At 42.5% G+C, this 22421-nt stretch overlaps 1 protein-coding gene across 4 annotated transcripts in view; it reads right to left on the bottom strand.

Annotated features, from left to right (window-relative positions):
* DPP6 (dipeptidyl peptidase like 6) overlaps positions 1-22421 on the bottom strand; it is a 1283113-nt gene that overhangs the window by 55562 nt on the left and 1205130 nt on the right. For all 4 annotated transcript variants that reach the window (XM_075271529.1, XM_075271531.1, XM_075271527.1 and 1 more), the window contains exons 10-11: positions 13946-14043; positions 2871-2994 (exon numbers count right to left, since the gene is read on the bottom strand). In XM_075271529.1, coding sequence (XP_075127630.1) covers positions 2871-2994; positions 13946-14043 — 222 coding nt within the window. The remainder of the gene's footprint in view (positions 1-2870; positions 2995-13945; positions 14044-22421) is intronic.

Raw genomic sequence — 22421 nt, 5'->3', positions numbered from 1 at the left:
AACCAAAATTTGACCGGTGCAAAAATATGGGCACCTCAACAGAAAAGTGACATTAATATTTAGTACATCCTCCTTTTGCAAAGATAACAGCCTCTAGTTGCTTCCTGTAGCTTTTAATCAGTTCCTGGATCCTGGATGAAGGGATTTTGGACCATTTCTTTCTACAAAACAATTCAAGTTCAGTTAAGTTTGATGGTCGCCGAACATGGACAGCCCGCTCTCAAATGATCTGAAAACAAAGATTGTTCAACATAGTTGTTCAGGGGAAGGATACAAAACGTTGTCTCAGAGATTTAACCTGTCAGTTTCCACTGTGAGGAACATAGTAAGGAAATGGAAGACCACAGGGACAGTTCTTGTTAAGCCCAGAAGTGGCAGGCCAAGAAAAATATCAGAAAGGCAGAGAAGAAGAATGGTGAGAAGAGTCAAGGACAATCCACAGACCACCTCCAAAGAGCTGCAGCATCATCTTGCTGCAGATGGTGTCACTGTGCATCGGTCAACTATACAGCGCACTTTGCACAAATAGAAGCTGTATGGGAGAGTGATGAGAAAGAAGCCGTTTCTGCACGTACGCCACAAATAGAGTTGCCTGAGGTATGAAAAAGCACATTTGGACAAGGCAGCTTCACTTTGGAAACACAAATTGAGTTGTTTGGTTATAAAAAAAGGCGTTATGCATGGCGTCCAAAAAGAAACAGCATTCCAAGAAAAACACATGCTACCCACTGTAAAATTTGGTGGAGGTTCCATCATGCTTTGGGGCTGTGTGGCCAATGTCGACATCGGGAATCTTGTTAAAGTTGAGAGTCGCATGGATTCCACTCAGTATCAGCAGATTCTTGAGAATAATGTTCAAGAATCAGTGACGAAGTTGAAGTTACGCCGGGGATGGATATTTCAGCAAGACAATGATCCAAAACACCGCTCCAAATCGACTCAGGCATTCATGCAGAGGAACAATTACAATGTTCTGGAATGGCCATCCCAGTCCCCAGACCTGAATATCATTGAACATCTGTGGGATGATTTGAAGCGGGCTGTCCATGCTCGGCGACCATCTAACTTAACTGAACTTGAATTGTTTGTCCAAAATACCTTTATCCAGGAACTGATTAAAAGCTACAGGAAGCGACTAGAGGCTGTGATCTTTGCAAAAGGAGGATCTACTAAATATTAATGTCACTTTTCTGTTGAGGTGCCCATACTTTTGCACCGGTCAAATTTTGGTTTAATGCATATTGCACATTTTCTGTTAGTACAATAAACCTCATTTCAATCCTGAAATATTACTGTGTCCATCAGTTATTAGATATATCAAACTGAAATGGCTGTTGCAAATACCAAAATATTTAGAACTAAAAATGATTAAGATTAATAGGGGTGCCCAAACTTTTTCATAGGACTGTATATCTAGGCAAGAAGGAATGTGGATGTGGTCCCAAATATGTCAGAAGGTGACAAGAGACTCAAGATATAACTAAGCAAGTAGAAAGGTGGATGTGATCCCAAACACGTCTGTAAGTGATAGGAGACTCTAGGATATACCCAGGCAAAAAAGAAATGTTTATGTGGTCTTGAAACCCTAGATATACCTAAGCTGAAGAAATGTGGATGTGGTCCCGAACACATCAGTAGCTGATAAGAGATGCTAGATATACACAGGCAAGAATAAATGTAAAAGTAGTCCCGGACATGTGTAAGTAACAATAGTCCCAGATAACATCTAGCCAAGAAGAAATGTGGATGTGGTCCTGAACATGTGTACGTGACAGGAGACCCTAGGTTTTACCCATACAAGAAGAAATATGGATGTGGTCCTGAACATGTGCAAGTAACAAGAGACCCTAGGTCCGTGATGGTGAACCTCTGGCACGCGTGCCAGAGGTGGCACTCAGAGCCCTCTCTGTGGACCAGATTATACTAGGTGGGGGCCACTTTGCAGCAGATTGTACTGTGTGGAGCCCACTGTGGAGCAGATTATACTGTGTGTGGGCTCTTCACCATTTTTATCACACAGTATCTGTTTTATAGCAGACACGTGATATTATCACAGACCATCCACACAGTATTAAGGCTAAATTGCCGTGTGGGCACTTTGTGATAAATCAGTGGGTTTTGGGTTGCAGTTTGGGCACTCAGTTCTCCATCACCACCCTAGGTTATACCCATACAAGAAGAAATGTGGATGTGATCCTAAACATTTGTAAGTGGTAGGAGACCTTAGGTATGTCCAGGCAAGTAGAAATGTGGATATGTTCCCTAACATATCAGTAAGTGACAAGAGAACCCATACATATACTCAGGCAGGAAGAAATATGGATGTGGTCCTGAACATATCAGTAAGGTACAGGAGACCCTAGATATACCCATGCAAGAAAAAAATAGGGATTTAGTCCTGAACATATCAGTAAGTGACAAGAGACCTCACATATGTCCAGGCAAGAAGAAAAGTACCAAATGCAAAGCATCATGGTCCTAAATGTTAAAAAAGATGTCACTATGACTCCATGTATACTTGGATCCTGACGCTGTGCAGCATAAACACTATTCTGCTAGAAAACCTCTTTAATATTCTTCAGGCTTTGTTTATTGCCTCCACTTTTTCTCTCCTTGTATTTCTCATCTGTTGTTGTACAGCAGTAGGTTGTATCGACAGAACTCAAGCAAAAATCAATACTGCCCCCTGCCCCTAATTTGTAATTTCAAGAACATTCATTATTCCAAATAACACAGTCATTTCGGAAAGTGACTACATTCTGCAATATAGTCCCCGCGCTCCATCTATCACTCACATGTCACAATCCGATCTGCTCTATTAGTTTGCTATTTGAGAAAACTAGATCTTCATAGATAAAACATTCATTTACCTTTGTGCAAACTCCGGTAATAGCATCACACAGAGTCAAGATGGAGATGTTCTGCGCCCTGTTTAACCAGTTCACTGCCACCTTGGTATTGGTTGCCCATTTCACCATGGTTATATAGTATTCCCTGCAATGAGAAGACAAGTCTCTAAGTTTGTAAAGCCTCAGAATACCTAGAAATAAATCAGCTTATACACAGTAGACATTATGTATTGTGTATAAGTTCTTAGGATATGATCATGTGAACATTTGCTCTGATCCAAGTCATAGCCATTGAGTCTGGAAAACAACCGTACTAGTCCGGTGGTCCGACTAACAAAATAGAAGTAAGAACCTTCTCTTGGACTCCTAACCCCTGAATGAATGGAGATTTATATCAATAAATTAGAAATTGTACAGAATTTTTTTACACAAATCAACAATATTGTACAACAGATTTAGGCAAGTCTTAGGTTAGAATATTTGTTTTAAAAAAAAGAAGTGTATGTTTTTGTCCATTAATATAATGCAGTGTATTCGGTGTGACCTTTGCCTTCCATCAGTTATTCTCGGTACTTGCTGACAGTTTTTGAAGGAATTCGGCAGGGAAGTTGTTCCTGATACCTTGGAGAACTAAGTACTAGGGTTGAGCCGATCTTGAGATTTCAAGATCGATTTTAAAATCCGATTTCCGATCATTTTCCAGCCGATCTCGATCGTGAAATTTGCTCGATCGCCGATCGGAATCCGATCTTTTCCGATCCCGATCCTCAACCCTAGTCAATGCTTTTCTATGGGAAAAGTGACTTTTGGGGTTGAGCCGATCTTGAGATAACCTCCGATCTCGATCCCGCTGGAAAAGATCAGGTCGGTATTTCGATCGCAATCGTGAAATTTACTCGATCGCCGATCGGAATCCGATCTTTTCCGATCCCGATCGCTCAACCCTACTAAGTACAAATCTTCTATGGATTTCGGCTTACTCCAATCCGTCTGCCTCTTCATATAACCCCAGACACACTGGATGATGTTGAGATTAGGACTCTTTGGCGGCCATATTATCTACTCCACATCTTCGGCTCTATAGCATACGGATTATACTGTATTCCTTATTGTGACAGCTCTCTTTAAATATTCAGAAGTTATATACTGTTTTTTTATTCACAGCTTTATAATCAGAGTCCATTCAAGCGATTCTATACATGAATGCAGTCAGCGCCCATATATAAATAGAATATCTATAGATAGAGCAATGGTTTCAGTTCAGCAAAGTGTCAAACTCTAACAGCTACTAACAGTTGGGTTACAGACTCAGATACTCCAGGTCATTGTTTTATTCTTACTTAGGGTTGAACTGATCTTGAGATTTCAGGATCGACTTTAAAATCTGATTTCTGATCATTTTCCAGCCGATCCCGATCATGAAATTTGCTCGATCGCTGATCGAGATCCGATCTTTCCCGATCCCAATCACTCAACCCTAATTGTATATTATATATACAGAAGGGCTGAGCCGATCCTGAGATTCCAAAATCCAATTTTTAATAATTTTCCAGCTGATCCCGATTGTGAAATTTGCTCGATCGCCGATCGGGATCCGATCTTTCCCGATCGCTCAACCATCTTACTCCATTTATTGAAACTTTATGTTTGTGACACTTCTAGACTGAAAAAATCCATGTCTGTTGAGGTGAGTAATTTTTTTAATTTTTTTTTACCTTCCCCGGCCATAAAAAATGACCCTGGACAACCTCTTTAACTTTGCTACATCTACATAGTCATCTATATATTTTTGCATCATAGGAAATCAATATTCCACTTTATCTTTGCCACTTTATAGGGCACAACCCGCACACCTAGAAATGATGATTATTGCATTTTTGGCAAATACCCAGAAGCTTCCCTTAGCTTTGTCTCTGGACCACTGATAAATAACACTGGTACTTACAAGGAGCTCTGATTAGCTTTATTTAATAAGCTGGCACTCGGAGTCACTGCAGATTGATCATTCAGGACTGGGTGTACGACTCAAGTGCAGGCTGAGCCAGATATCCCTACACAAAGTGACATTTCTGATTAAAAGATAAATGTGCCGTTCTGCTAATGGAAAAAGGCGAGTCCTCCAATGTTGCAAACTTTATGTATCAACAGAAATAACTGTCGTATGTGATCCATTGCTCAGCAGCTTCATGTGTTCTAGGGGATGAATGATAATACATACATTGACTTGATTATTGAAGTAGGATAATAGCCGGTGCTGATTATGGCAGCATAACATGAGCATGCAGTAATGGGGGTTGTGATCAGACTGAATATTTCATGGCAATGGGTTATTTCTATTCATGATTTCCCGGAATGCTTTCATTAAAATCTTGAATGTATAGAAAATCATCAAATTATGTATGACCAGGCATGTAAAAACACGACCTATTGATGAACTGTGTCATGTATGTAATGTAAATCCTCCCTTAGTTTTGATCAGACATCATACGTTTTTTATACATCCTACTGCTCATGGTCGCTGATGGCTCAGCCAGGATGCTCAGTATGGGGGTGTAGCAAAGCTTTTTTGTTTGGTGAAATCTATTTGAGAAAAACAATCAAAATACCATTAAATATTTTAATTCAGTGATCTACAATAATATGTAATCTATGGTGGAACTAAAATTTTTGAAAGGAAACCTGGTCAGGATGAGCAGTTAGGCTACTCAAAGAGTTGGTATGGATATGACTCTATTTCTGTAACTATTGGCATGTTAGTTTCACAACTGTGTTGGGCTTTCCGTTCTTCGGGTCCTAATAAGGACTGGCTAGATGTCCTAGTTAAATGCATTTGTCATGGATATCAGTCATTGGTGGTCAAAGGTGATTTCAAGTTGTGATGATCCACATCCCCCCCCCTTCATTTTAAGTAGAAAATAAGTAACCTGCAACCTATGGAATTTGATAGACCACTGATTTGAGTTTTATCTTGACCATATTACAGTATGGGAATAAAATTATTAAGGGCATTAAGAAAGGAGAAGTTGGTATAAATGCTATAGAAGTAACGTTTGGGACACCCATGGAGTGTAATCAAATAAGCATGCACTGGGTAAGTGGTGCCCAATACGTCGATTGCGATCTACTGGTCGATCGCGAAGGACGTATGGGTCGATCGCGGGATCGGTGTCTGCTTGTTGACAGCGCAGGCTGAGAATCATCTCTGGACACTGGCAGTCCGGGGCCTTGCACTCGTTCGCAGTCAGGGCTACGGTGGCCCCGCCTGCCAGTGTCCGGAGATGATTCTCAGCCTGCTTTGTGAACAAGCAGACACCGGAGAGCTGTCTCCTGCTCTCACGCTCCACTCTACCCCGCCCACAGGCCCTGCCCCTGGCCTGCCCTGGCCCCGCCCACAAGAAGTGGGTAGTAGATCTTATCCCTTGGTCAGTTTCTAAAGTAGCTCACATGCTCAAAAAGTGTTAGCATCCCTGCACTAGGTGGTACAGGGTCTTGCACACACCGGTGATCCCACAAACATTCAAGTCACAAAGCATTCCCTGGAGTAATTGTGTTAGGGAGGAATAGGGAGAGCTTTTTTGTGGGACATCCTTGTAAGAACGGGATATATATATTAGGGTATACGGCATAGAAAGGGATATGTTCACTTTGTCCCCTATCTATGAAGTCTCCATCTACCAAGTCCCTAGCACTCTCCGCTGGATCCAGTAAGTTGGTTCCTTTTTTCCACTTGCACAGTTTTTCTGAGTACATTTTATCAAGTTCTAATATTGTTTTTTTGGTACATGATTTAGATGCAAATCTAGTTAAGTTTTATATCGTTTTTGGCCCTATGTTTTGTGAATTGAACACCCATGGAGTATGCAGCACTTACTTAGGCTGTACCCATCTAACCCTCTTATAGGAAGTTTAAATCTATGCTGGATCCCTCACCTTAACATTGCCAATAAAGGGATGGGGAGCCGGTGTAAGGGTTAAACAGGCTATACACACAGTAGATTGTTGGTTGAATCTGCCAGACCAGCTGACCATCTACTATATAAGCTCCGACTGCTGAGCTGGGGAAAACAGGGATTAGATTATTGGAGGTCAATATGTCTATACAACCTTTTATTCTCAGGAGAGACTTTGCTTATCCCCCTCTCCCGAAGCTGAACTTGTATGTTTATGAGAGGGTTGGGAGATATAGCTTGCTTGGCCGGAAGTTACATAATGTGGGATATGGGAGTGAAAAATGTGACACATGGCCTACAAAAACATCAGTCTCTCCTATTAATATATTCCTACAAATAAGTCTAGTAACATAGTAAATGAGGTCGGAATTAAACACTGGTCCATAAAGTCTACCCTATAACCCCACAATGTTGATCCATAGGATGACAAACAAAAAATTAGGTTGATAATGCCAATGGCCTATCCCAAATCCATTCCAATTCCAAATCTGGCAGAAACAAACCCAGGATCAACTTGTCATCTCCAAAAATCTAAAACCGTAACTTTAATATTTTCCTTTCAAGAAACGCAGCCAGGCCTCTCTTGTACTTTTTGCGTCCAGACTAGGGTTGAGCGATCGTGTTCGGAAAAAAATCGGATTCTGATCGGCAATCGAGAAAAATTTACAATCGCGATCGGAATCCCAAACATGATCTTTTTAGGTGGGATCGAGATCGGTGATCATTTCCCACAATGCTTTGCTAGCTAGAGATGAGCGAGTACTGTTCGGATCAGCCGATCCGAACAGCACGCTCCATAGAAATGAATGGATGCACCTGGTACTTCCACTTTGACGGCAGCCAGCCGCTTAACCCCCTGCGTGCCGGCTACGTCCATTCATTTCTATGTGAGCGTGCTGTTCAGATCGGCTGATCCAAACAGTACTCGCTCATCTCTATTGCTAGCTAGTCTCCCATTCATTCTAATGGGAGACTAGCTAACATCTCTAGTAGCTACTTACCTGAAGAGATGGCTGGTCCGGTGCCCGATCTTCTCGTTCTTCTTCGCCTCGCTGTCCCCTGCCTCCCAGGTTAGGAGAGTGTGGGCGGGTACTGGGAGGGGAGACGTCACGGCTCCCCGCCCTGTTCCCGCCCACACTCTCCTAAGCTACAAGCCCCGCCTTCCTAGCTCTTTAAACACTAACCTGGGAGGGGGGGGCAGCAAGGCAAAGAAGAACGAGAACACCTAGCACCGGACAAGCCATCTCTTCAGGTAAGTGGACACCAGGGGGGACTAAGTAGCCAGAGGATTAAAAAAAATCCTCTGGCTACTTAGTGATTAAAAAATTTCACTACACAGCGTGGATTCTAACAATTAAAGCGTTCAATTGTTAGATTCCATGCTGTATAGTGAATAGGATTGTTTTTAAAATCCGATCTCCGATTAGTAAAAAAATCCCATTGACTTGCATTGGGATCGGAATTGGGATCGAGATCGGGTTCGAATGAAAAATGATCGGAAATCGGATTTCAAAATCAACCCTGAAAAGTCAAGATCGGCTCAACTTTAGTCCAGACCCTTCTTGTACAATGAATCCACCATTGCAACAACAGCTCTTCCGGTAAAGATCCCCCATCTACGTTGCCGATGAAATGCTTTCCTTTAGACGTAGAAAAGTAGAGCTATCCTTTTTGATTTTTACCATCCATAGAAAGTTTTGCCAACTTCGTTTGGTTTCCTTAGACCACCCATAGATTTCAGGACTTTGCAGACGCTTGCTGCTGGCGGGCTCCACTCCATATAACTATATGCAAATATATAATGAAATAACTTTGACTAAACTGCATAAAAAGTATAATAAATGCCCCTTCACGTTGCGGCGGCATTTTGATGAGAATAGTTTCACTTTTCCAAGTGCAAAATAAAGTCTGAGCTTCTCTACTTAACTTGTCGAGAGACTTGAGCTGCCAGACGTGCTGCCCTCTGAAGATTTCAGTCTGAATTGATTAATTTCACTTTTCCATTTAAAGGAAGGAGAGGAAAAAATGGTGAAGCCTTAATGAATATATGTACATTTCAATCGAAAGAGACTGCCGCTGACCCGCATTTCGCCGTAATGAGTGGGAATGGAAGGAATTAAGTGGACCCGAAGAACTGATTTAGTAATTGAAATGCACTGCTTATCATAAATTACAATTTTTTTTTTCAGTGCAGAAAAAAAACATTCCCTGGAAGCCAAAGAAATACATAAAATAGACCGAATAAATAACTTATTAAATAGCTCTGGTACGTTCTACTATAGGTCACAACTTGGTTTCCAGCGTAATCTCATAGATATATTGTGTCATTTACAGGAGCTTTCAGCATGGAAGGCAATAAGAATAAGCAAAATGAGTCAAAATGTAATAAATATACTATATGACTTCATACTGTAGGCCTGACGCTTAGGATATCTGCAGTAATGTGTCTTGTCCTACGACGTCTTAACAAATAATGTGGGACATGTTTCTGTAGATAGAAAGTGTGAAAACACTGCGTGACTGATAATATGCAGAGAGAAGGAGCCGTGTTATATCAGCAAGGCTGCTAGTGCTCCGCTCTGTATAGATCGTATATTTAACTCCAAATTTATACTAATACAGATATCTATGGAAGACGATACATCTGGGAAAGCGGAGGACAATATGGCCACCGATATATCCCAATATATGTCTTGTGCTCATATGGTTATCTAAAACGATAATTCTGTGCAACCCCTTTAAATAGATTTAAGACTAAGGCTTCACACTGTGGAAAAGCAGCTTTTTTGGTGCAGATTTTGCTAGGGGGGGGGGGGGGGGGAGGGTTGGAGTCAAAGCCAAGAATGGTTACAAAAAGTATGGGAAATATATAGGAAGTTCTTCTACTTCTCCCTTCTGCTCAATCCTGGCTTTGGCTCAAAAAAAAAAAACGCAGCAAAATCTGCAACAAAAAAAACTGCGTTTCCACAATTTGGGACCTCAGCCTAAGGCCTCGTTCACATCTGCATTTGGTAATCCGTTAGGGGAGTCCACATAGGAAACCCCTCGGACGGTCTACTGAATGCATTTTCAAGCGGTGTGTAGTGAAAGCACACGGACCCCATAGACTATAATGGGATCCATGTGCCAGATCTCCCGCAGAGAACATGCGGACAGGAAAGTACTTCACAATCTACTTTCCTGTTCGCATGACTCGTGTGGAGATCTTGAGGCAAGCACATGGATCCCATTATAGTCTATGGGGTCCGTGTGCTTTCACTGCACACTGCTTGCAAATGCATTTGGTAGTCTGTTGGGGGGGTTCCCATGCAGACTCCCTGAACGGATTACCAAACACAGATATGAAACAAGGGTAAGGCTAAGGTCCCACTTCAGCTTCCCCATATATGTAATTGCAACAGAAAGTCCACAGAGGAAAACTCCAAGAACTTTCTGCTTAAAGTGCTTTGGGAAGAACTGCAATGATTTCTGGGAGTTCAAAAATGATCCTAAAAATGTGAAACATGATAAAAAAAAAAATCCATCCAGAACAGAGTAAATAGTAGCTTCATTCACCACTCAAAGAGAAGTGACTCCTTTATTTTTTTACAGAAATAAAAACGGTCTGAATGCTGGCACCAAAAGGTAATGGATCGTTTCGCTCTGTCTGAATTAGCGTTTAACCTGGCCTACCAGAAGGCTACTATTTACCCTATTCTGGATGAATGGATGAACGGTGGAATTCCACTATTTGCATTGTACTGCATGGACTCTTTCTGGGGTACAAACCTTATGGTTATATTCTGAGTATATAATGGTAGTGCCAGTGTTGATTTATTTCTTCTGCATGTATAATAAAAAAATCAATACCCTTCAATTCAGCACCATCCTCCCTCCTCGTCCCACTGTAGTCCCAACGTTGTGGTGGTCCCTGTTGGTATTCGTTTACTTGTCATGAAGTCATGACGTCTCATAAACCTATGGCTTGCTTCTGCCAGTCTCTGCCATATCATCCTTCATATGTTTTTTTTAGCTATTTTATGTATTATTTACTTTTTTGTGATTTTTCATTCTGTTTTATTATTTTTTGTCTTTTATGGTCAGTCCAAGACAATAAGACAATTCCAATTTCAGTGCTCATTCAAGCAGTTGACTAGACCTGTATGTGGCCATCATAACTGTCATATCGATCACCGTTACAGTATAATGGATTACTGTCTTATAGCTCGTATATGGATAATTCCTAATCTAAGGCTCATGGATGAAAAATGATATGGCAATGTGATCTGATAAGTTTAATGCAGGTTGTGCGTGTAAACCATCACGAAGCTCAATGGGCGATCGTCAAATTAGGATTCCGAATGTATTTATGGAGGGGTTTGGTGAAGTTTAGATGAACGTAGTCATTTTTTTAAAAACTATATAAAAAGTACATAAAATGTAAATATATATATATATATATATATATATATATATATATTATATATATACATATATATATATGTATTTACAATATCTATAATGTGATGTATAATGTGATATAATGTCACAACACTTCATGTTCATTGGTCACACTTAATTCATTGGTATATTGGTGAAATGAATGGAGCTGAACCACAATATCAATCACACCTGCTATATTACGAATGACCCTATGAAAGAGTCCAGAGTGCCCACTCAAATGCTACCTCTGTTTTTGCTAATTAATCTGTGAAGGTCTCAGGTGCTGGGCTCCTATTGTGCACATATTGATGACCCTTCATATAGCTCATAAATACCCCCTTAAGGCCACTTTATTAAACTCCATTTTATGGGTATCTTTTGTTTTCCATTAGATAGGTTTCTTCCTTCTAGAGGAGAGCTAATTTGCTAAATTGTAAGACCAATCCTTGAATTAAACCTCAACAATATACTTAACCAATTTGGATGCCTTTCTTGAAGAGAACAATACAATGGGTTATGGACTCTAGATTTTAAGGACGCGCTCGCGATGATCCAGGGTTTTATACTGACTGCCAGATTGGAGTAGGGAAGGAATTTTTTCCCCTGAAATGGGGCAATTGGTATAATCCTCATGTTTTTTGTTTTTTTTTGCCTTCCCCTGGATCAACACTCTGGAGATTGTAGTGTTATAGGTAGAGTTGAGTCGATCTTGAAATTTCAGGATAATTTTTAAAATCCGATTTCCGATCATTTTCCATTCTAACCCGATCCCAATTCTGATCCCAATGCAAGTCAATGGGATTTTTTAAATAATCGGAGATCGGATTTAAAAAACAATCCTATTCACTACACAGCATGTAGTCCAAAAATTGATTCAATTTTGGACCCCATGCTGTGTAGTGATTAACCCCCCCACCGGTGTTCGCTTACCTGCAGCTACCAGTTCTTCTTCGTCCGGTCCTCTGTCCTTCACGTCTTCAGAGCGCCCTGCCCCCCCCCACCTACCTAGACTAGTATTGTAGAGATGCAGGGAGTAGGTGGGGCTTGGTGCGGCTGGAGAGTGTGGGTGGGGAGACGTGAGTGCATCACTCATGTCTCCCCTCCCAGTACCCGCCCACACTCTCCTAATCCCTGCCTTCTCTATAATACTAGTCTAGGGAGGCGGGGGCGGGGCGCAGGGCGCTCTGAAGCCACATGAAGGACAGAGGACCGGACCAGCAGAGGGCAGCGGCAGCATTTCTGAACAGGTAAGTTGAGCAAAGTTCACGAGTAGATAGATATTACTGTACATTGACTTGTCTAGTAGATAAGTAGACAAGTCAATGTACTGTAGTATCTATCTACTCGTGAACTTGCCTCGTCGTCTTCACAGCAGCGCAGAACACAGTGATTTACCGCAGCCTGCCACTCTTCTGCTTCGTCCCTGTTTTACCGTATATTCAGCTGAGTATACGGTAAAACAGGGACGAAGCAGAAGAGTGGCAGGCTGCAGTAAATCCATTGGAATGAATGGACGCAGCCGGCATGCAGGGGGTTAAGCGGCCGGCTGCTTCCATTCATTCCTATGGGTGCTAAGTTTTTCCCACAATGATTAGGAAATAAGCCCCGATCTCGATCCCGCCCGAAAAGATTGGGATCGGAATTCTGATCCCGATCTCTCAACCCTAGTTATAGGTTGTACTTGATGGACTGATGTCTTTATCCAACCTCATCTACTATGTAACTACCGTATGTAATTCCTGATGGTTCCATTCTCATGAATATATTACTGGTCCTTTTATCAAAATGTTACTAAAAACTTCCATTTTCCAATTTTAGGCCAAATATCCTCACATTTATCCTGCTTTATTCTCACATTTATACATTTATAGATGTTCGTAAAATCTATAGAAAATAAATGCCTTACAATATAAAATATAATTTGATCCATACTTGTCCAATGTGTGCACTATGGATTTAGTACATAAGCATAGTAATGTTGTGTGTCAAGGTGCTTATATCACCAAATTATGGAGACTATCTCTAACGGGACTTCATTTTTTTCTGTCTGATTCTGCAATTCTAAAAATATGAAATGGGATGCCTATGGTGGTGCAGTACAATATGGCCCCATAGAGTACTAAGAATAGTGTATTGCAACTCTACAACTAATACATCAAGCCAAAACATTCCTTCAAGCCTTGTCAGATGAGAATGTTTTTTATGCCTTTTTTTTTTTTTTAATTTGCTACCCTGTAGCGGTTTAAAGTCATGCGTCTAAATCTGCAAAATGTATGTGTCTTTAGGCCCTGTAGTTAGGTACAAATAAAACCAGTGTTATATATTGGAAATGTACAACATATCACCACCAGGTGGAGTCAGCCTCATCCCGCATGGTGCAGACGTTGTCACCGTTTGCCTGGGTGAACGCCGGATCACTGCCTTAAATAATTGATCTTAGAAAGTAAATGTGTTGTCGCCCTGCTGGCAGTGTAAGGGTTATATTGGTTTCATCTACAATGTGCACGAAGCAGAAAGCAAATCTAAGCGCCGAATAGACAATCCTGAGCCTGTGCTGGAACAGAACAATACTATCAGCTCGGCCTTTAGGATCTATGTTACGCAGTCTTATTGACATCCTTGAAGAACGTGCTCTACTTTCTCCAGGACTTTGATGTAAGTCAGAATATGAATGAAAAGGACACATATTCTCTATGAAGTGAGCGCTTGTCCGGAGTACTGTACCTCATCCTTTGATCATCGGGGGGCGTCATTTCCACATGGTGCAGAGGCCCATTCAAGTTTACAACATGTAAGGTGACAACTGGATTCTCAAAGCCGGCCTGGAACATAAAATAACGAAGAACCATAAATTTTAGGCTTTTATCATTTCGAATGCATCAAATCTGAGTGCACAATGTGAACAGCTTCTATCTGATCAGCCCAATGAACAGGAACGTGGCTTTATTAAATATAAAATGAATTTATGTATGAAGCACCTGCTTTAGAGGGCAAAGCAATAGTGCATGGAGTAGTCACACATAACACACTGTGTAAACGTTCCGTCAGTAAGCCGCGCACTATTTACTGACATACACCTCATCACGTAAGTATTCTGTACCCATAAATGTGATATATGTCATAAACTTTACCCAAAGCCTCTTCATCCCAGGTAACAGATTAGGAATGAGAGACTTTTAAAACTTTTGCCCAGAAAGGAAGAGGTTAAAACGGTGCGATCTTGATGTTCGAAGCAGGAGCATGAAGATGTTATTATCCATCATGCACTAGAATTGCACAAATTCGCTTGGCGTTCCTTAAAGGGAATGTGTCACCAGAAAATTTTTAAATCCATATTTTAAAAATCCATTTTATAATATCTCAATATTATAAATATTTAAAAAAAATCTTAGAAGTGCTGCAGTTCTGACTTTGACCACTAAGCTGACAATTCCAGTTTTCTTTGCAGCAGTCATCTCAGTACACTTATGATCACAGCTATCCTGAATATATAGATAAGACACAGAATCCTGTATATATAGATAAGACACTGTATCCACCAGTCACAATAGGTGATGTCATATATATTATCTCCCCCTCCCCTCCCCATGTGCAGTGACCTCTGCACAGGTCATTCCTAGAAACCCCTCCCATAGAAGTCAATAGGGGCTGCTCCTGACCAATGTGTCTATGGCCATTGTCTATCCATAGGAAACAGAATTTTTTTTAGGACTAGTGCTAAGAATTGGAAGTTTTTACCATTTTTTTTTTAAATATAGATGATAACATGGTAAATTAAAAACGTGACCAAAAATCCTTAAAAAAATGTATTTAACATAAAAACATGACTTAAACAATAGGCCATTTTCTAGGGACACATTCCCTTTAAGCGCTTCTTTCTAACTGCAGATACATAGAATGAGCGCCTATAGATGACAAAGACATTGATCGCAACTCATTCACATGTGCCAATGTAAAGTGACTGGGGGAGGAATAATCTCTTTGGTGATCGTTTCCTTCTCATTTAGTAGTGGATCATGAGCGTGAGGACGTATCTGTTAACCCCCAGTGATATGATGCCAATATCCATCCTTATCTTACATAGAATATGCAAGCAGTTGACCAAAGAGCATTTGACAATTGGACAGGGGGACTGGACTTATTGTGAGCACGCTTTCCAAGGAATGATTGTTCCTGATAATTGTCCTCATTATATGGCTGTATAATAGGCCTTTAAGGGAGACAGCGTATGAACCCAGGGTTACGGTCACCTAAATCAAATGAGGGTTTCCCTTGTAAATCGGTGATTCCTCCATTGTCAAGATTGCTTTTGTTTATATATTTGGAGCAACAATAACATCCTCCTTGCTGCAAAGAGTTAATTTGCTAATTGGTGAACTAACAACACCATTTGATTCAGGTAACCCCAACCCTGGGTTCTGGTGACAGACTCCATTTAAAGAGGACCATTCACAATCTCCACCAACTCCAAATCTTTGTATTTTTTGGTGGTGCTGTACCATTGGTATTGATGCATTTGTAATGTTCTATCCAGCCCCCGCCGTTCCTGAGCAATAATTCCTGGTAGTTTCAGTATCCAATATGCTAATTATTCCAACTATTGTCATAGGAGCAGTATCTTTCTGTTTCAGCCCAGGACAGCCCACCCTGCAGCAGAGAGCCTCATTAGTATATTGGGTGCTGAAACGAATAGAAATAATTGCTCAGGAGTGGAAGGGGCTAGCAAAAAAGTGTCAAACCCTGCGAAATTAGTGGAGAACCTAAGGATGCACAGAGTTGGTGCAGTGAATGGACCTCTCTAAGGCTAAGGCTCCACAGGACAACCCACAGCCAAAAAGCGTTGCAGGAAAAACCGTGGCGGCAACACATCAAGGTTCTTCCCGCAGGGCTTTAAACAGAAAGTGCGCATAGTTTTCCTCTGCAGACTTTCTGTTACAAATATATCTATGGGGGAGCAACACGGTGGTTCAGTGGTTAGCACTGCAGCCTTGCATTGCTGGAGTCCTGGGCTCGATTCCCGCCTGGAGCAACAACTGCAAGGAGTTTGTAAAGTGGGGCAAAAAAGTATTTAGTCAGTCACCAATAGTGCAAGTTCCACCACTTAAAAAGATGAGAGGCGTCTGTAATTTACATCATAGGTAGACCTCAACTATGAGAGACAAAATGAGAAAACAAATCCAGAAAATCACATTGTCTGATTTTGTAAGAATTTTTTTGCAAATTATGGTGGAAAATAAGTATTTGGTCAGTAACAAAATTTCATCTCAATACTTTGTTATATATCCTTTGTTGGCAATGACAGAGGTCAAACGTTTTCTGTAAGTCTTCACAAGGTTGGCACACACTGTTGTTGGTATGTTGGCCCATTCCTCCATGCAGATCTCCTCTAGAGCAGTGATGTTTTGGGGCTGTCGCTTGGCAACACGGACTTTCAACTCCCTCCAAAGGTTTTCTATAGGGTTGAGATCTGGAGACTGGCTAGGCCACTCCAGGACCTTGAAATGCTTCTTACAAAGCCACTCCTTCGTTGCCCTGGCAGTGTGCTTTGGATCATTGTCATGTTGAAAGACCCAGCCACGTTTCATCTTCAATGCCCTTGCTGATGGAAGGAGGTTTGCACTCAAAATCTCACGATACATGGCCCCATTCATTCTTTCATGTACCCGGATCAGTCGTCCTGGCCCCTTTGCAGAGAAACAGCCCCAAAGCATGATGTTTCCACCCCATGCTTTACAGTAGGTATGGTGTTTGATGGATGCAACTCAGTATTCTTTTTCCTCCAAACACGTAAAGTGGTGTTTCTACCAAACAGTTCCAGTTTGGTTTCATCAGACCATAGGACATTCTCCCAATACTCTTCTGAATCATCCAAATGCTTTCTAGCAAACTTCAGATGGGCCCGGACATGTACTGGCTTAAGCAGTGGGACACGTCTGGCACTGCAGGATCTGAGTCCCTGGCGGCGTAGTGTGTTACTGATGGTAGGCTTTGTTACATTGGTCCCAGCTCTCTGCAGTTCATTCACTAGGTCCCCCCGCGTTGTTCTGGGATTTTTGCTCACCATTCTTGCGATCATTTTGACCCCACGAGGTGTGATTTTGCGTGGAGCCCCAGAGTGAGGGAGGTTATCAGTGGTCTTGTATGTCTTCCATTTTCTAATTATTGCTCCCACAGTTGATTTCTTCAATCCAAGCTGGTTGCCTATTGCAGATTCAGTCTTCCCAGCCTGGTGCAGGGCTACAATTTTGTTTCTGGTGTCCTTTGACAGCTCTTTGGTCTTCTCCATAGTGGAGTTTGGAGTCTGACTGTTTGAGGGTGTGCACAGGTGTCTTTTTATAGTGATAACAAGTTTAAACAGGTGCCATTACTACAGGTAATGAGTGGAGGAAAGAGGAGACTCTTAAAGAAGAAGTTACAGGTCTGTGAGAGCCAGAATCTTGATTGCTTGTAGGTGACCAAATACTTATTTTCCACCATAATTTGCAAATAAATTCTTACAAAATCAGACAATGTGATTTTCTGGATTTGTTTTCTCATTTTGTCTCTCATAGTTGAGGTCTACCTATGATGTAAATTACAGACGCCTCTCATCTTTTTAAGTGGTGGAACTTGCAGTATTGGTGACTGACTAAATACTTTTTTGCCCCACTGTATGTTCTCCCCGTGTTTGCATGGATTTCATCCCATTCTATAAAGACGTACTGATAGGAAAAAAAAAAACCATTGTGATTCCTATATGGGGCTCACAATCTACAAAAAAACAAAAACAAATATATCTATGGGAAAACTGCCGACATTTCCGTAAATATGGTTTTGGTAATTGCGGCTTGTCCGCATTGCAGTTTTTACTGCAAAGTGGGCGTGGGATTCGCTTTAATCCCATTCACTTTGCCTGTACTGTAAAACGCTGTGATTTCTCCCGCAGCGGAAACACCTAAGGTTGAGGTCTCATGTTGCTGAAACGCAGCATTTTTTTGTTGCAGATTTTGCTGCAGTTTTTTGGAGCCAAAGTCAGGAGTGGATTGAAAAGGAATTAAAAATATAAAGGAAGTTCTTAGATGATTCCCTTCTGTTCCATCTAATCCTGATGCAAAATCTGCAACAAAAAACTCTGCATTACCGCAACATGCAGCCTTAGCCTAAGCGTGACAGTGTTTGGAGGCATTGAGGATGTCACTCAGAATGAAGGGGCAATTACAGGTAGAGGCAGGATGAAAGCCGGGACACTTGTATCTGAAGAAGAGCCCAAAGTATCATTTGGCCGTTCATTAGCAGGATTTCTCAATGTGTGCACATATAAAGCTGCCATTGCAATCCCTGTGAACTGCCTTACTGTTTAGTTTCCAGTTGATATTCCTGCTGACAGACTCCCTTTAAGACACTTAATGCAAACTTTTTGAAGGTCTCTCCAGATGACGCTATTTGTAATGCAGTAGAATAGACACAAAGATTGTAAATTAGCAGGAATCATCCATCTTGCTGTTCTGTGAGTTTATATGACACTGAACCTCCCGGCTCTTCACACTGCTGCACATAACTGCTGCTGAGATCTCTTCTGGACAGATGTGATACACAAGTGCTTGGGGACTTACGTTCCAATCCTCAATCTAATGTATGAATGTTCTGTAAGCGTGATACACACTGCTTGTCAGCGACTATGTCAATAAGTAAGTGAGGAGAAGACGAGGTTGCTGGAAGGTTTCCAGATATAGACATCATTATTTTTCTTGAAGTATTTCAAGCAGAAATGCAGAAGGTGATAACCTGATAATACTATGCAATGGTGTAAAGGTTTTTCTGCTGCAGAGTTTTTTCTGCAATGTGTGCATGGGATCAGCTAGAACCTCATTCACTTTGCAGGTACTGTAATACGCAGCGTTTTCGCACCGTGAGGCTTCAGCACTAGAGATGAGTGAACACCGCTCGATCGAATAGGTATTTGATTGAATATCAGGCCGTTCGAGATATTCGTTCCCGATCGAATACCACGCGGCATACGCAGTAAAAATTCGTATCCCCTCCCACCTTCGCTGGCGCGTTTTTTGCACCAATAACTGTGCAGGGGAGGTGGAACAGGAACTACGACAACGGAGGCAGTGAAAAAAATTGAAAAAAAACATTGGATGCCGAAAACATGTGACCTCTCATTTATAAAAACGGCCGCCGCCACATTCGCCATTTTTGTGGTCAGAGATAGGGAGAGAAACATATCTGCTGAGGGCTAGATAGGCATTAGCTTCAGATAGGCAGGGAAAAACCGAAGAACAACAACAGCTCTTCTCAGAGCTATACACTGCAGGGACAGGAGTCCAGCTTTCCATGGACGGTGGAAAACAGGGATACAGAACAGTTACCTGTTGCTATATACGTGCACACCAGCTTTTATTAGGGGTCCCCCCCCCCCCACAAAATAGCAGGAATCCACAGCAGTTACTTCTTCAGTTACTTCTATATATACGTGCAAAACAGCTTTTCAGGCTGTGTAACCCCAAAACAGGGATACAGAGCAATTAGATCCGGCTTTGTATGCTCAATCCAGATATCCAGGGTGTGTACCCCCAAAACCTAGGTGGGAGACACAGATATTCAGTCAGGCTATGTACACTCAATCCAGTTTTTCACGGTGTGTGCCCCCAAAACCTACCTGGGAGACAACGAAATTCAGTCAGGCTATGTTTGCTGAATCCTATTTTTAAGGGTCTACCCCCAAAGCTAAGTGGGAGACAGCAATTCAATCAGGCTATATCAGCTCAATCCAATTTTTAAGGGTCTATTCCCCGAAGCTAAGTGGGAAACAGCCATTCATTCAGTCAGTCCATGTATGGTCAAACCTGTTTTTAATGCTGTACCCCCCGAAGCTAAGTGGGAGACACAGCAATTCAGCCACGCAGTGGCGTAACTAGGAATGGCGGGGCCCCGTGGCGAACTTTTGACATGGGGCCCCCCCAACACCGAAGATCTCAACCGAGTCCCTCCTACGCATTCCTGCGCGCTCTATTATGTTCCATAGTGGCCCCTGCACACAGTATTATGCCCCATAGTGGCCCCTGCACACAGTATTATACCCAATAGTGGCCCCTGCACACAGTATTATGTCCCATAGTGGCCCCTGCACACAGTATTATGTTCCATAGTGGCCCCTGCACACAGTATTATGTCCCATAGTGGCCCCTGCACACAGTATTATACCCAATAGTGGCCCCTGCACACAGTATTATACCCAATAGTGGCCCCTGCACACAGTATTATGTCCCATAGTGGCCCCTGCACACAGTATTATACCCAATAGTGGCCACTGCACACAGTATTATGTCCCTTAGTGGCCCCTACAGGACTAAATACTGTCATGTCACCCGCTGACCGCTATACCAGGACAAATTGTGGATAAAAAATCTGGCCCTGTGCATTACAATTTAGTAACTCCATGTGCCTCATATTAATAGCAGTTAACCCCATCATCTCCCTCACATTAACCCCTGTAAGCCTCACCATAAGAGTTACTGATATGTGAGAGACATGGAGGTAATAATAAAGTATCTTCATTATTATTACCCCCATATGTCTCACATATCAGTAACTCTTATGGTGAGGCAAACAGGGGTTAATGTGAGGGAGATGATGGGGTTAACTGCTATTAATATGAGGCACATGGAGTTACTAAAACACAAGTAATCCCCCCATATGCCTGACATTAATAAGTAACCCAGTACGTACCTGTGTAGCTTTAGTTTCACTTTCCTTCTTTCCTTTCTTCCTCCAGTGCAGACGGCAGGAGCTTGGCAGGGATAAGCCCCGCCTCCTCCTCTCATTGGTGGGCAGAGGACAGCAGAGAAAGGGAGGGGGGAGAGAGGGGGAGCGTCCTGCAGCGCTGACAGGAGCCAGAGGTGCAGCTCCTGTGTCTCAGCCGTTGCTGCAGCTTCGGGGCCCCCTGTTGGTGGAAAGTATTCCACCAACAGGGGGCCCCGATCATTATACTCGGGGGTCCGAAAAGACCTCCAAGAATAATGATAGCAGCTGTAGCAGCTGTCACCGGGCCCCTGATGTCCCGGGCCCTGTGGCAGCTGCTACCGCTGCTATGGTGGTAGTTACGCCACTGCAGCCACGCTATATCAGCTCAATCCAATTTTTAAGGCTGGTCTTACACGACCGTAATGCATTTGCGGTCCGCAAGTTGCTGATCAGCAACTCTAGTTGCTGATCATCAACTTACACTCCGCAGATGTCCGTGAGCTGCCGCACTCACCCATAGAGTTCTATGCTGGAGTGTATTGAGGCTAGCACCAGGTACTGTAGACTTGCCAAAGTAGGAGCACAAGTGCCGCACTTTAACCAGTAGCTTGTGTAAATTGGGGTAAGTTGTTAGAAAACGTTGCACTAATAATTTGAAAACGTGGGCCATGTGTGGATCGTGTTTGAGGCTGTCAAGCTCCAGATCTGCTACCAGGTTCCGGCCATTATCACATACGCCAACCTGCACTTGGGACCAGGTGCAGCGGGGCAAAAAACATTGCCACCTCATCCAGGATGGCATCCCTGACCTCGGAGGCAGTGTGCTGTCTGTCCCCCAAGCTGATGAGCTTTAGCACAGCCTGCTGACATCTCCCCATGCCAGTGTTGCAGTGTTTCCAGCTCGTAGCTGGGGTCGATTTAACAGCGGAGGAGGAGGAGGGTGGTGTTTCAGCACTCCTGCCAGGAATATTGGGCGGGGAGACAAGGCAGGCCGCCACAGTTTGCGACCCGGTCCCAGCCTCAACTACATTCAGCCAGTGTGCCGCGATTGAGATGCAGCGTCCCTGGCCGCATGCACTTGTCTATGCGTCGGTCATCAAGTGGAACTTTGTGCAACTTAGCGCAGAACTTAGGGCCCGCCTGATGTTACGGGACACGTTCTGGTGCAAGGCTCAACTCACCCTAAGGGCCAAAAACACTGCTGGTGAATTTTGTTCAGTTCCAAAGGACTCTGTATTTAGATTTGGCTCAGTCGCAGCTCCAGGACATGCCTTTGAAGGCAAGGTTTCCTTTAGTGGCTCCATCTCAGCAGGATGATGATGGTGAAGCTTGGTTAAATCTGGTGTCAGAAGGGAAAGTGGTTTCTGATCTACATCTAAAGTACTGGAGCATGTTGTTTGGACTAGTAACACCTGATCAGAACCCTGTAGAGGTAATGTAGAGTCCCATATTAGAGGACCATTACCGCTAG

Source organism: Leptodactylus fuscus, chromosome 4, assembly GCF_031893055.1.
Source record: "Leptodactylus fuscus isolate aLepFus1 chromosome 4, aLepFus1.hap2, whole genome shotgun sequence".
In the NCBI taxonomy this organism is placed as follows: domain Eukaryota; kingdom Metazoa; phylum Chordata; class Amphibia; order Anura; family Leptodactylidae; genus Leptodactylus; species Leptodactylus fuscus.
Note: the sequence above shows the minus strand (reverse complement) of the source record. Positions and strands in the feature narration are given on the sequence as shown.